General features: G+C 32.8%; 1 protein-coding gene across 2 annotated transcripts in view; it reads right to left on the bottom strand.

The window, feature by feature from the left end:
- Positions 1 to 6,779: 6,779 nt before the first annotated feature.
- Positions 6,780 to 16,808, bottom strand: part of LOC129906102 (myb-like protein Q) — a 212,158-nt gene continuing 202,129 nt past the window's right edge. For both annotated transcript variants that reach the window (XM_055981738.1, XM_055981739.1), the window contains one exon: positions 6,780 to 9,630. In XM_055981738.1, coding sequence (XP_055837713.1) covers positions 7,300 to 9,630 — 2,331 coding nt within the window. In that variant the 3' untranslated portion in view covers positions 6,780 to 7,299. The remainder of the gene's footprint in view (positions 9,631 to 16,808) is intronic.

The raw sequence follows: 16,808 nt of genomic DNA, 5'->3' as shown, positions 1-16,808 counted from the left end.
GGAGGTCACAACCCAACTAACATTTCAGCTTCGATAAAGGTATTCTAGAAGCTACATTTCAGCTTCTGTGAAACCTTTAAGGCTTGGCCACACTGGAGGGTATGCGGTAGCGGTACGGGTAGCGGTGAGGGTACTTGTATGAAAAAAATTCCAAACTGACACATCAACGTTCAGGTGTGGAATTTTTTTAGTACAAATATCGTTACCGCTATACCGCATACCCTCCGGTGTGGCCAAGCCTTTAGTAAGGTTGTTGGGCATGGAAAAAAGCGAACCTTAAACAAGTTAGACCCTTTATAATAATGTACTTATAAAGTCTATTAGAAGCTTAAACGAAGATTTACCGCATATCTACCGAAGCTTTTAGATTTGACAGATAGTTTCAGAGGAGCTTGTATAGCTCTTTAATACAAGTCTTATCGAAACTATACAAAACAAAAATAAAAAAAAAGAATTTTCTTTTTCAATTTTATCCTGAATTGTATCTTTTAATCTAAAATCATACATAACATTCTAGTTATTTTTTAGTACTTATATGTATAAATAATAATTTTAAAGGCATATCATTTTTTACCCCAACCAGGGCCACTGTGCTGTTACTTTATCACTGGCGATAAACCTTTTTCAACGTCCATTTTCTCCCATAAACAAACCAAAATTTCTTTCAAATTCAGAGTTTATGAATCATGGCACACGTACGTTAACGTACTGACGCTGTATGTCTCTATATTTTTCTTATGAATAAATAGAGACAGCAATAGTTGAAACGTTAACGTATGATCATAATCGTATGCCGTAATTCGACCACTGATTTGGAATGAAATTTTGTTTTCATTGATAAAAGTTACAGATCATATAGGCACAGGAATCGAACTTCGTATCTACTTGGTGGTAAGTCCCCGACTCTACCCACTCGGCCATCCTAGTATGTTCATTAATGAAATCAAAAACTTTATCAGTTCAAATAGAGCAGAAATGTTAAAACAAAAAAAATGTCCAAGCTAAATAATTCTTCAATGCCAAAACCAAAAAGTGTCCGATCTAGATTATTCAATATCAAAACCAAAAATCAAATGCAAAACTTAGTAATTTCTGTAAAGCTTCTATAAATTCATTAACCAAGCTTATCCGACAAACAAGCTTTCTTCGGTTAAGTTTTATTTAATAGTATTTAAACAACTTATTAGAAGTTTTTTAACAAGTTGGAACTTCTATAAGCAAATTAATTCTGAAGCAAGCTCAACACAAGCTGTATTAAAAGTAGTTCCTGTGAGACTTCAATTTACAGAAGCTATTGTGTTAGTTGAGTTCAACTTTCGTTCAACATTTAACACATATGGACATTGAACTAGTGCTTAGCCTCAGCTTTATCAGAGATTTCAGAATATAAGAGTTGTTGAAACACGGATTAAATATTTATACAACATGGTGCTTAGTTAAAATTATTTTTATACAAACTCTAAAATAGTCAATTTAAAGAAATACTTTTACATAACATATTGAAGGAAAGACCACACCGGAAAGGTATGCGGTATCGGTACGGGTACTTGTATGAAAAAAATTGTCCATATAAGGATGTTTCTCCAAAGTTACGCATCAAAGTTCAGATGTGAAATTTTTTAATTCATGTACCGTTTCCGCTATCCGCATACCTTCCAGTGTGGCCAAGCATGGAAAGGACCGAAAATGCTCAACAAAAGCCAAATATTCGGATTTACTGATCAAGAATGGAAGAATTAACATTAAGATAAATTTCCATTAAGAACTTACACATACACCACAGTGACCATCTTTTTCTTTTTTTATTTGGGGCTGTTATGAAAGGATTTTTCTCAAAGCATTTTGTGAAGGTATGTTGACGTAGCTTTTTCCAAAACTGCACTGTTTCAATGAAGATAATTTTGCTATGAAATTGGCTATTACCTTCTGAGTAAGCTACACGTAGATATTAAATTAGTACACCTGGGTGTATACGTAATCAAGTCTGTTTGCTTTGTTTATAACTGCTTTTTGAGACTAGAAATTTATAAGGGCGGAATTCCAATACCTGAAAAAAGATCTTTTTTAGTCAAGACATTCGTAGAGAAATAACAAGTTTGACAACATATTTCTCAATGTTTCAAACATCTTAAATTCCTATAAATATACTTACGATAAAATAATTCCAAAACTTTAATACCGTCCAATTTTAATTTTCAAATAAAACATCAAAAATATTTAACTGATTTTGATTTTTTTTTTATTTCTATAATTATTTTTGTTTTTCTTGTTTTTATTATATTTTTTTCTTGTATCTACTACTTTTTCACATTATTTATTAATATTTTTTTCATTTTCTTTCTTTTTTTTATGCATACTTTTTTTCTGTCAATCCTCTATCAATAATTATATTTCAATAATTAAAAAAAAATATTACAAACAAAAACATTCTACTATTTTATTATTAATTATTATTTTCTGTTACAAAAGAAATACTCGCTCTCTCTTGGATCTCTGCAAAATGACAACAACAAAATTAATTAAATTAAAAAAAAACTGTGTCTGTACAAATATGATTTTTTTTTCAAAATAAAAACAAACAAAAATTTCTACAATATTAATTTTAATTTTAATTATTTTCTTTATTTTGTTTTATATAATGTATGTAGCTTTTTTTATTTTATTGTTTATATAAGCAACTGGAAAAAATCAGTTGATGTTATTTTATTTATATTTGTTGTATTATTAATATTTTTTTTTCACAACAAATTTTAAAAGATTACAAAAAAAAGAACAGAAAAAAAAACTATTTTCGCTTTGCTGGTAATATTAATTATATATAATATTTTTAATATGTACCTGATAATAATATATGTATATATATATTTAGATTTGTATTTTGCTTTATATATAATATAAACATTTTTGTGTGTTTTGTTTTTTTTTTGTTTTTAATGAAATATTTTTTGTATGTTTTTATATATATATTTTTTTATCGTTTATTTTGTTTTGCTACTATAAGAACTATTAACGATACAAAATGTTATTAAACATTTTTTTTTGTTTTGTTTTGCTTCGAAAAAAGAAAGAAAGCTATTTTTTTTTTGTTTGTTTTGTTTTTAATGTTTTAATATTTTGACAAGACGAACATTATTTTTATTGTGTGTACATTTAATACATAACTGATTTTTTTCTTGTATATATCTGTCGATATATATTTTGTTTAAGTGAATTTTGTATTTTTTTTTGTTATATTAATTATAATTTTGTAGAATTTTTTTTAAAGAATGAATTCCATAAATTTACAAAAAGACAAATTTTAAACAAATTTACTGCGTAATTGGTGTATTTTTTTTTTGTGTTTTGTATGTGTTTTATATTTGTTTTTCTTGTTCATTTGATTATATATCATTAGTTTTTTTGTTTTATAATTTAATTGTAATGTTTTATTTATAAGAAATATTTTTTAAATGTCTTTGTTTGTTTTTATTTTTATTTGCAAGTTTGTGTTTTTTTTTTATATTTTATAAGAAAGAAAGAAAAAACATGTTTATTTTTATTTTGAAAGCAAAAAGGCATTTAAATTCTTTTTAGTTTTGTTTATTTTAATTTATAAACTAAATTCTAATTTTTGTTTTTACTTTACATTTGAAGTTGAAGTTTCTTAAATAAAAAAAAAAATATTATAAAAGCCGTCACTTTGTGACATATATCTCAAACGAAGTTCCATTTTTATTTCATAATAACCTTTCTTTTTTTATTTTTAATAATAAATTGAAGATATTTAAAAAGTGAGTGTCAATATAATTATATATATATATTTATATGTATATACCTTAAGCATTTTTTTGTTTGTTTTTTTTAGATAAATTTACAAATGTTTACACTATAGTTAAAGTTTTTTAAACTCGCCACATTTATGTGGCATTATTTTTTTTTTTTTGTTTTTGTATATTTTTAAGTATTTTTTGTATTAAGAACTTTAAGATTTTATCTTGTATTTTTAAATATATATATTTACAACTTAAATTAAAGAGAAAAATAAAAACAGAAAATAAATTAAATAATTTCTTTTCTGTTTCTGGTGGGTCTTTATTTAAACAAACAAAACAAAAAAATTGCATCTTGCTAAACATTTTTGTTTATTATGTTTTCTTTTTTTATGAAGATTTTAAGCCTCATATATCTATTTTTTTTAATTTTTTTAATTTTTAAAACTGGTATTATGCATTTGTTTTTTTTTTTTTTTGTTTTTAGAAAAAAACACTAAACTAATATATTTTAACTTAAATTATATAAAATAAATCTTAAGATTCAGATTTTTTTAAAGCTTTGGTTTCATTGTAAAAAAATAATCTTAAAACTAAAAAATAATAATTCAAAAAAAAAATTGATTAAATCGATAACAAGATGCAAGTGTAAGGTAGAAAAATTAATTAAAAATTCTGGGGCTAAAGAAGCGATGGATTATTTATATTTTTTTTTGTTTTGTTTTAACAATAGAGAATTATACATTGGCACATATTTTTTATGTTTTAATTTAATAAAGTCTTATTTGATATAATATTATATGAAAAAACCCCATGGTGTTTTAAAAAAAATTATATATTTAAGACAAATGAATTGTACTGACTTATTTCCTTTTTTTCTTTAAAAAAAAACCAACAATGTTTTTATATGTTTTGATTGGTTTTATAATTTAAATTTAAATTTAAATTTTTTTGTTTAATTGTTTTTTTATTTATAATTTAAATATGAAAGCCAAAATCCCTGAGGTGGTCAACTTTTGAATAAAAAAAAGAATACGAACAGAAAATACAAATTGGATTTGAAAATAAAAATTATAATATTGTGTGTTAAGTTTAATATAGTTAATATTTATATTTTGCTTTAAGCTTTTAATTTGGTATATAGGCTTGGTCAATAGTTAATTAATTTTTGTTTGGTTTCCAAGAGAAGAAAAAAAAAATAATAAATATATAATTTATTTTAATCCAAAATTGACTATAGATAGTTCAAAAATCTTGTACATGAGAAACCGATTTGTTATTTGGATGTAAATAGGTAAGATTAAAAAATTAAAATTTTGAAGAAAATGTTTAAGCTCAAATATCAGGACATGCGGAATTGAAAATGACGAATTAAAAGAGTTGTTTATATGTCAAATATGTTCGGTAGTTTTGACGTTTCGAATTCAATAAAATTGCAATGAAACATTTTTTGTTCTTATTCTACTGAGATCTCAGGGCCCTCAACTCTACTTTGACTGCATGAAAGGAATTTTTTTTGACAGCTAACAAAACAGATACACGAAATTTACCTAATTCACGAATCTACCAACACTTTTAGTGTTGGTAGATTCGTGAATTTCCAAAGACCTTGAACTTACTCATAAAACTTATTTGGACATCCTTATGTGAGCCTTACACGACTCTTTTCACGCAACCGGACAGACCAGCTGTCATTTGGAACGACTACTAGTTTGATACTGAGAGAACTCAATGACGACACGATCTGTCTTATTTCCATTTCTGCCAGCCTTTCGTTTTGTCTGCTCGGTAAGTTAGCAGTTAGTTTTTTTTTTCACTGGCGTGGTAAAAAGAAGACAGAATTTTGTCTCTGGATTTTTTGACGTTTACTGCTTTGACATTATTCTTTTCTGTTCCAGTCGCAGTTCAGAGTTGGAAAAAAATTCAAACGTATGAGAATGAAACAGGTGCGTCTCACAAAAGGATATCTGTGAGAGCTCACAGAGTTTAGGGGGGCTTAAAACATACATCAAACTGTCAAATGGAACTGTCAAACGCACCACAATGTTGGAATATTTAAACTTATGCTTTGTGTTCAGTTCATCTTACGTTGCAATGTTGATTTGTGAGCAATTTTACTTTGACATAATTATAATAAAAGTTTTCGAGGCACGGAAGAAAAGCTGTTTGCTTTCATTCGCCTTTTCAGTTAACCTTATCTAAATTGTTCAATATTTTTAATATCTACTTATGTAGGTATACCTTACAAAGTATACAATAAATTTGACTAGAAGTTTTTAAATAAAGCGAAAATCATTAATTTGAAAACATTATTTGAACATAGTTCATTCTTAAGTTTCTTAAGATGCATCATCGTATTATCAAATCACCGACGCGACGCGCCGTTTTAAAAATGTCAAAGGACAACACCATCAGTGACATTCCAGTGAAATGACTCAAAACTAAATAAAAAAAAGCTGCTGTCAATCACTTTTGAAATTTTAAGGTTCTCTATGTCAGATCAAGAAAAGTGTATTTGGATTTTTCTTCGAAAAAACTTTATTTTGAAATGCTTTGAAGCAAAGCAAAGGCGCTATTAATAAACAATGTTCTGTATACAACAGTCAGAATATGGAAAAATATATAAAGCTGCGTTAACACTTTCGTTCTCCACATATTTCGCCAAACAACATGGCGTTAACTCCAAAAGGTCTACATAAATGCATTTTAACATTGCTTGTTTTTGGGTTGCTATTGTTAAAGTTATTTGAGTAAACCTTATCCATTGTAACCCGAAATATAATCTTATCAGAAATTTAGCTCCTCTCTTGTATTACCCTACTAACAATTTTGCTTCTATAATGCTTTACTGAAGCAACAATTGCATCTGTAAAGCTTTATAGAACCAAAATTGTTTGTCGGGTAGTAACATAAATTACCTATTCCCAATTTTTTTTTTGCCTGAACATTGACATTTAATGTCACTTACAAGCTGTCAAAAAGATAGAAAAAAAATCGTCATTCCTTTTCATTCCGCGAAGAAATTTAAAAAAATTAAGGTTGGAAACACAATGCTTAAACCAAAACATATGCATTTAATTTATACAATGGCCTAGCTCTGAATTTTGTTTCAAAACATCGTTTTAATAACGAACAATAAACTCTCTTTTTTTTTGTTTAAATATTATATAAGACATATTTACAACTTATATGATTATGTACTTTAAATAGCTTTTTTTTGTCTAATACTCTTATTAAAAAAAAATAATAAAAAACAAACTAAAATAATTTAATGTCCTACAATTTAAATCTCACAGTTGACTATCTTTATGTTAATTTTTTGTTTTTGTTTAACATTTTTTGTTTTACTGCTGATTTTTAAAATCTAAGCAAATTCTAACGATAGATATATAACCTACACGAAGGGGGATGAGAGAAGGAGGGTTTTTCTTCATTTTTCTTATTTTTTTTTTTGTTAAATGAGTTAGTGTAACAATACAAAAAATTATTGTGATTGATTAATCAGTTGGCCTATGTTTGTATGTTTAACATAAACTTTTAAATTTAAGGGCTATTTCTCCATTTTAATCGTTGCAGGTGTAAACCCGCTAGATGGCGTTAATGTGGCGGTTGATAACGACGACGATGATGATGATGTTGATGAAGAGGATAGAGCCGGTGACGCCACCATTGGCTTTGTATCCTTTTGTGATTCATCATCACACGAATCCATCGGAGATGTTGACGTTGGTGCTGTAGATGATGTCGCTGAGGCGGTAAGCGGTGAATTGGATGTAGGTGGCGCTTCACCGTTCGTTGTATTCACTGAATTTGGCATTTGTTTTGATTCGCTTTTGACCTCATTGGCAACAGATTGAACAGGCGACGTCACCATCGAATCATCAGCATTGCCAATATTCTGATTCAACACAACAACTGTTTCCTCAGGACTGCGACGCACTGACTTCTTTAAGGGCACCTTAATCTTATCGTTTTCGTTTTTAGTTTGCTGTGACTCTTGGTGATAAAGTAACGCTGATGCTGCTGATGTTGGAGTTGGCGTTGATGCTGACATTTCGTTTTGACTGCTGCAGCTGTCAATTTTGGCAATCACACTGCCATTGCTGCTACTGCTGCTGCCATTGCTGCTTGTACTGCTATTGCTGCAACTGCTGTTGATTTTCTGATGAACAATTGCGGGCGATAGAAGTGCAACCTGTCGCCGATAATGCTGCAGTTCCTGCTGCAGATCACAGATTTGTTCGTCCCGCTTTCGTACCTCTTCTATTAATTGCAGGTTATCAAAGCGTATTTGGTTGTTATCGTGGATAAGTTTCTGCAGGAGTTGCAGTATTTTCTCTCGATCTTTGGGACGGGTGTCTTTTAGAGCATCAGCGGCTTGTTCCCACGGCGCCAGCATGTTGCTTTGACTGTCGGGTTCACCATTTAAGCTGTCGTCGTCAGTGTCCGTCGAGAGTTCGAACTCCGAGTTGCCAATGATACCGGGTGTTCCCACAACTCCACCGTTGAGGTGTGGATGGGGTTTGACTAATACCCCTGGAGCTACAGCGTTAGTGGCTCCACCTCCGGTAACCAGATTGACAGCAGCAGCTACCGCTGCACCTGTCGCTTGCGCCGACAACGAATTGGAAGACAATGATGCGGAAGATTGCGATGGCGATTGCTGTTGGATTTGATGGTGTTGCCGTTTGTTACTATTATATTGCTCATGATTGGCAGCAGATGGCGCAAGTGGTGGCGGTGTTGGTGACCGAACTATGTTCGATTGATTTATTAAATTCTTACTAATGCGAATACGACTCGGTAAACATAAAACGTTATTGTTGTCGGCAGTTGTTAGTAGTTTAGTATGTTGATTGATTGTTGCGATTATTGATTGCGATTGGTGCGGATGGTGAGGGCTTTGTTGTTGGTGTTGTTGATGGTGTTGGTGAATTCGATGTTGCTGGTGCGCGGCAACGTGGTGTTGGTGGAGGGTTTGTTGCAGCTGCAGATGCTGCAAGTGCTGTTGAATGCTGTTCGGTGAAGTATTACTCAACGGACCGTTATTGTTGGTGTTGTTGTTGTTGTTATTGGGTATTGGTGATGTCGATGAGGTGATTTCATTCGAACCGGAAAACTCTTCGGGACTTATTGGTTGCGGCGGGGTGTGGTGCAAATGGCGTGAATGAAGTTGCGCTGATGGCGGTGGTGGTTGTTGAGGTGAGTGCATCGAATGACGTCGATTGTTGAGGTTGGTGTTATTGCTTTTGTTGGTGTTGTTGGTGAGAGGCGTTGGCGATGGCATTCGCATCTCTTCAGGCGATTGTGCTATATCATCGGGCGAACTAGGTCGCTCTTGTTTGATGTGAAGCTCAGCTTCGCAGAGATTTGTTATGGCGGCGTGTTGCGTTTGTTGTCGTTCAAGTTCTCGTTCTCGCTCTCGTTCTCTTTCCCTCTCACGTTCTCTTTCTTTTTCTCTTTCTTTCGAGAGTATGCTCTTTCGAGGCGCCAGCGCCACGTTCGGCTGATAAGTACGTTCGAATCGTTCACTCTCGGTATTACGCACTACTCGTTCGGGATTTTGCAATACCGGCGGTTCTTGACTCAAATATGGCAAGGCTGCTACAGAATTATATGGCAATGGGAGAAACGCCTTCGGCGCCCACGGACGAAACGCTGACATTTGGCCACGCTGTTGTTGTTGCTGTTGTTGTTGCTGCTGCTGCTGCTGCTGCTGTTGCTGTTGATGGGCACAATGGTATATGAGTGCCTGCTGGTATCGCTGATAGTCGAGTTGATATGCTGACGTTTCATCGAGACTCTTGACTTTTTTCGATGGAATGTCTATGGGTTCTCGTTTGCATGGGGGTGCAGCGATTATCGTTTCGTCAAGTTCAGCCTGAAAAGAGAAAGTCAAATAAATTGATCAGAGGAGGTAATGCAGTCAGGTTAATGGAATTTCTAACAACATTCAAGTTTTCTACAAAACTCTCCACTATTTGATACTCCTAAGAAAGTCCGGTTAAGTTTTCTAGAAAACTGTCAATTTATTGCTTACAAATTAGTTCAAAAGCGAATTCAAGTTTTCTAGAAAAATCTCCATTATTTGATATTCCTAAAAAGTTCCGTTAAATTTTCTAGAAAACTCTCCACTAATTGCTAAAAAATCTTATTCAATAGGGAACTAAAGTTTCTGGAAAACTCTCCACTAATTATTTCATACTCCTTAGAAATTTCCGTTTTTTTAGAAAACTTTCCACTAATTTTTAAAAAGTTAATCAAAGATCGAATTTAAGCTTCCTATAAAAACTCTCCAATAATTGCTAGTTTTAAGAATTTTCTATTAACCAAATTGTGAAACTACTCGTTACCAGTAGCTTGCAATTGTCGAACTCATTAAGCTTAAACTTCAAGAAATGAATTTCTCAGGGTAGCGTATACAGACATCAATACCTACATAGCTTCATGTATCCTGCGAACTCATTTCGGTTCGACTCCCAATGATAAGCCTTGGATTTTTCCATATAGAATATTCAAATTAAATCATGCCACAACAATCCACGGTTATTGGACTCAGAGCCTAGCAGTAGCACAAGACCGCTCTTTATTATTATCTTCATCTGCCTTTATTATTTTCTCCGCCCTGTCCATAGTCAGTTTTGATAATATATTTGCGTTTAAATCCAAACGACACTAAACGAAGCGAATAATAATAATAAGTCTGCATCTCTTGTGGATCTGGCATTTCGCGCATTCATGCTCATAAGCCACTTAATCGCGATTAATTATATTTTGCATTCGCATACAAAAATAATAACGGACGGACGCTGCCAACGCTGCCGCCGCTGCTACCGTCATTTATAAATGGCTGCCGTTTAATTGTATATGGGTTTGTTTGTTTGTTTTTTTTTTTGTCTATATGTCAGCGGTCTAGGCATTTCGTTGAATATTGTTCCATTTTCAAAGTGAATTTTTAATTAACGCATAAAATATTGTATAGCCTGAGTGTTTTCGAGCTTTGTGAAAACAATAGAGAAAAAGAATAATTGCGTTGGTGAAAATGTTAAGGGAAGGGGGTCTTTCAAAAAAAAAAAAAAAATACAAAATACAAAATATAAACAGAACTATGTGGTTCTTAACGCCCCCTAGCGGGTGTATATTTTTCTTGTTTAATGGATGATGAAGTTTCTCGCGTGTTTGTTTTTTTCACGACTCATTTGCTTTCAATAGTTGAGGATTTTTTTGCAGTTTTCTGTAAACTTTTTCAGGATTTGAACATGAAATCGTTTTTTTTTTTTATTTCTTTTGAATTTGTTTTAAAGTTTTGTTTTTTTTTGCAATTTGGATGAATTCAAAAGAGTAGTAGAGAGGGCTTTTTAATTGATAAAAACAATCAACAATTATTGCATTTCGTTGAGACTTTTCACTCTACGGACTGAATTTTTTTAAATAAACAAACATTTTGTTTCATTGATATATGTTGTTTATTGTGTTAATTTATTGAATATAAGAGATAAGTGGTGATAGAACGTACACACCACAGTGCTGATACTGATGACGGGTCAGGGATTTTAATAACGTAATTGGTCAGTTTTTTTTTTTTGTTTTGATAAGCTTCATGGAGTTATTTATTTTATACTTTAGGTAGTTTATTTTAAATCGAGTGTCAATAAATATGAATAGAATCTATATGTTGTTTGATTCCAATACAGTTTTGACAGTTTTTAAAGTGTTATTTGGAGAGTTTTTCGGTAAAGTTTGACATTAGGAAATCTGTCAAGTTTGACCCGATGATACCCGAGGACATGAAGTAAATGATAAACGACCATATACGACGTTTTTGACATTTACATCCTTGTTAGTTGATGAGTAGTTCACATACCCAAATAATTTGAAAAGAAAAAAAAAATCCAAATTGGAATTTGTACGTTCAGGTGTGGAATTTTTAGTCGGTGGCGTTTTTTGTCGTCGGTTGCTGTTGGTGTGGGACAGCCTTAAAACTGATCTCCACACCTGAACGTCGACGTTCCCGTTTGTAATTTTTTTCATACAAAAACGCTGTCGGTGGAGTTAAAGTGATCCTAATGAGATGAGATGCAAAATTGGAGGCAGTTCGCTAGATACGCAGAAGTTAATGGCGTCCATTCAGAGCTATAACCTTCATTTCATTTATTATAAGTCAGTTTGTGAAACTGAAATTGAAACGTTTATTTAAAATTAAATTTTTTACGATTCAATAGTTTCCATTATGAATTTTGTGAGATTTTATAAGCAACTTCCATTTAATACCTTTAGCACAATAAAACCACTTAGGAGAGGCTTACAATTTTCGGTTTGCTGTTATTATCTCTTTTACAATTTTCGTTTTTTTTTTTTTGTTTCTTCTCATCTCAAACCAATTTTATATATTCTGCACCCATAAAGTCCCGCGCACATTCATACACATACAAAAGTAGTTTATATACGAGTATAAGACCGGTATAATAAAATCCAGTAAAATACCAAAAACGGAGAGAAAATTTATTTAAATTGTCCCTTTTATTTATCGGGGATATCACATGACCATTCTAAGACATGCCATAATCTTAAAATTTAATGTGTCCAATAAATGTTGCCGGCAACGACCAAAAATCAACAAAATCAACAACCAAACACAGGCAATAGCAGCATCCGTATAAGTTGGTTAGCGCTGGTATAGCCGACCGCAGCAGTATGGATTTGCGCACTTCTAACAGTTTTTAAACGTACACCCAGAGAACAAACGCATAGTAATTTTTAATCCGTTCTACATTGAATCAATGGTGAAAAATATATTCAATAATTTTCTAAAAAGTCGTCCTATGCTTAACTTACAGTTTGTCACATCAATTTTTATAAGTGAGATGGCACAGTGGTAAAGCACAAGCTTGTCAATCCAGGTATAGCAGGTTCGATCCCCAGCGGATGCCAGTTTTACTTTTTTTATTTTTTTAATGTGTGAACAACTTTGATTTAATGTGTGAACAACTTTGATTTAATGTGTGAACAACTTTGATTTAAAGTGTGCTACTTTGATTCAATCATTTTCCACTTTAGGCTAAAAATGTAGTGATTTTCCATTGATTCAAAGTGGTTTAGATTGATTTTACGTTGTTTTTTGGCTCAGTGTATCTTATAGAAGCAAAAGAAGAAGAAGGTAAACATTGCCAGCCGTTTTAGAGCCAAAACAGGTTAAAAAAGAATCGCTCAACACCAATTATATACTATATCGAAGCAGCACAGTTTTTGGAGGGACATCACAGAGGACGAGTCATATTCTTCCAGACTCTTAAAAAGTGTAGAAAAGTTCGTAGAGGATGCTTGGCGTTGTCGAAGCGAGCTGAGAGAGACGATCGACGACAACCATGATGACGGTGACGACGACCGAGACAGTAACTACTAACTGCAGGAGCAACAAACAACCAACGACAACAAGCATCCTTCCGCATTGCCCGCCATTAGTTGGGATTTTATGGGCATTGCTGTAAGGATGGATGATGGTAGGAGGAAACTACAATACAACGACAACCAAGGGAAAAACGCTATAGAACCCAAATTGAATATTATCCAACATTAGAATTAATATTAAATGAAATCAATTTTAATTCAAAACCTGTGATATCCAATCAAACTAATAACCCCTCACAGTCATCTCGTGTAAACACAACCACAACTCGTGAAATGGGACTGGATGCAGGCACCAGATATAAAGGTACCAGCAGAGGCAGGCACATCGAAATGGGGTTAGCGAATATTATATTATGACCGCGCGGATAAGAACAGCAGAGGAGCCGAGACCGAGACCCATCCTGTCATCTTTTGTTGTGGATACCATTTAAATATATAGGCAACGACAATCGCCAAGTCGTTGGACCATTAAAGTAAGACAAGCGATCTTAAGTCTTCGCTGTCATCGCGTCTATCCGCTGCCTGCCATGGCTGCTGATACGAGTCGATCGAGCCATGGCTAGACCATGAGCGTGAGTTTGCTCTGGTTGCTGGTGATCAATGCCATATGGCCGTGGAACGTAGTCATTTTCGTAATCATCATTTGTGCGCATATATCGCCGCGTCCTGAATTCGCCCCCCCTTTGCAGTTTGCTGTTCTGTCTATAGTTTTATTGCCGGCATGCGGTTTTCTTTTTGCGGTCTGTCATTAGTCAACCGATGTACATATAGATACTATTGAGCCTAGTCTCGGTGTTTATATTCTATGGTTATTTTTTGTCTGTCTATATAGCTGGCTGTATGAGCCTTCAGCTTGCGGCTTTGACTAAAAAGATTTTGTCCCATAGAATTCTCTTTTCGAGTCATAGATAAATGTCACTGATAAAACATTGAATTGGATAGTGTAAGAAACGGAATGACTTGGAAATGATGATATTGTTTGAAGAGCAACAACGACGACGACGATGAAGCCGACGTTTGATTCATTCTTTTAATGCATCTCTTGCTTAGTTAGGCTTAACTCAGCTCAGCGTACCTACATTGATGAACAGTTTGAAGAGTTAGATGACAGATGTCAACGTGTATATAAAAGGTGCGAATAGTACTCAAGAGTTTTCGTATTGCATTTCCTTGATGGACTTGATAGATGTAATCATTATTTTTTTTTGTTTGTATTGTGTATTAAAATCTTGTGTTGGTTGTATGTTGCACACGATTATGTAGTGTCAATATTATTTTGAAAGCCGTGAACAAATTACTTTTGACAGGTGTCAACGAACGTAAGATGAGTTCATTATCGTATATCAGATGTGGTTTGTAATAGTAGAACATTTATTTTATTCTTGTTCTTGGTGTCTTCTGCGTGATTTTTATTTTATTTGCAATAAAGAAATAATGAGGTATAATTTTGCAAAGTGAACGATACATAGAAGGTGAACGGTTTTTGAAAGGAGGTAGAACTAATGTGGCAAACAAAATTACTTATGGACTTTACTTATTTATATTTTGGAGAATTTTATGTTTGTTAATTGAACGTAATTAATCGGCCTCGTTTCGCTATTAGGTTGAACACCACCGATAAATTTATTTTTATCAAGATCTGTTGCAAGGTTGTGCAGCACTGAAAAGTTCTATTTTGAGGCAAATGTGTGCTTGGGTTGGACGCCTCTGACAAATTCTATTTCACTTCAGATCTGTTTGATTCGAATATTTTAAGCGTACGCCTGTCCCAAATGTTTGCAATAAATGCTAAAACAGATAGATTTAACCTTTTTGCATGTCATTAAATCATTTATGGTAATTTATCTTCCACGTTCCACAGAAATATTTAATGGGTGCGTTTCATGTAAGGAACGACTTCTGAAGGTCATATTCAAATGACAGTTTCTCTGTATAAAGGTGGCGCTAAAAGCGTTTAAAAGTACTTAAATTTACTTGAGAATTGGGAAAACCTTTGGTAGAATAATATAATTCACTTATTGAATCAAGTCCCAAAATGATTTTTGAAGTTATACATATTTCTAAATCAGAATGAAAATCCAATTTTTGACAAATGCCAAAATGAATATGAGCCTTCTTATCGTTAAAGGCATTTTCAGGTTCACATTAGTACGAAAAAAAATTTTTTAATAAAAGCTAATTTCTGTGAGTGGCAAGTATAACTTCAATCGTGTGTATGCATTGCATATGTGCACAGACACTCTTTTTTTATGCATGGGAATCTTAAGTAAATAATTTAAGAAGTGTCAAAAGTGTACAAATTTGACAGCAAATAAATAGATATCTTTCAAAATACATCATGTCTTTCTTTAAAACTGACCAAGTTCTATAAACAAATTCTTCATGTCTATTTTTATTTGTAGCTAGCAAAGAGATACAATCAATAATTATACCAATTAATTACCAAGCATCTTCATTTAAATGTCAGAATAAATTAATTTCATACCCCATGAAAGAACCTCATTCTCTCAACTCTGAATGCTACCTTATTTATTGAATACGCAGATAAAACATAAAAGAATCTCTCTCGTTCTTACATTTAGTTTTGTAGCTACTTGATACGAATTAATTACATTCCCTAACACTATCCGAGAAACGCAGTTTAAGAAAAATCTTCTACATATCAGCAACAGTCATCTATTAATTTTACACGTAGTCTACAAATGTCATTCTCCTCTGCAAACCTATAAATTATTCCAACTTGTATAAGTTTGCACTCGTCAATCGCGACTGCGACTAGCCATGCAATTCTTAAGTTTTCTTTATACGAGTACTTATAGAGACAACCATGAAAATGCAATGAAAAACTGGTTTAAAAAATAAAACGTTGTACGGGACACAATCGTAGATTTAATTAGTCAAAAACTTCATGTTTGACACTTAAACGTCATAGACTCTGTTCTTTATACACAATTCTAAATGCCGTAATATTCCAACTGCATTATTATAATGATGATCATTTATAACCGCCAGAGCAATAAGTCCATCCAGCCAACTCTACACCTGAAAGCGATCCATCAATGTTGAGTACCAGAACCGTCAAATACATAAACGTCAGTATTAGAGGCAAGGCCATATGAAACTTCTTCGTTGGTGTCTGTCTGACTCTGTGATGTGTCTTTGGTTTGTTGGACAAGAGATTGGTACATAGTATAATGGCAGTAATTTCTACAGGTCGGTCGAGGAGATTTGATATCTCATAAAAAAACCAAGTGCAAAAACTCATGCCTATACTCGACTAAGTCCAAGTGAAGTGTTTAACAAATGTCTATTTCATATTTTACTGGCTGACAGCTGCCACTGTACTTTTCTGAACGCACTTTGATCAAAAGCAAAGCACTATACTGGCCAGCAGTGTTGTGTGTTGTCTGTGGTGTGTTTGTTTCGAATGAGATGAAGAATCAGAACTGAGGGGGTAATTCAGCGTGCCAATTTTTTTTCTCTATCTCTATTATAGACTCTTCAAATTGGCTTTGGTTGGATGAATGCGCGTTATGCTGGATCTTACACGGTTAAAAGTGCTCTGGCTTACTATAAAATGATATCTTATACACTTTGTGATAGTAATTTAATATTATTGTCTTCGTTAGACATTGTTTTTGGATCTACTAC

The sequence above is a fragment of the Episyrphus balteatus genome, chromosome 1 (assembly GCF_945859705.1).
Source record: "Episyrphus balteatus chromosome 1, idEpiBalt1.1, whole genome shotgun sequence".
Classification (NCBI taxonomy): domain Eukaryota; kingdom Metazoa; phylum Arthropoda; class Insecta; order Diptera; family Syrphidae; genus Episyrphus; species Episyrphus balteatus.
The sequence above is the reverse complement of the archived record's forward strand: the minus strand, read 5'-3'. Positions and strand labels throughout refer to the sequence as shown.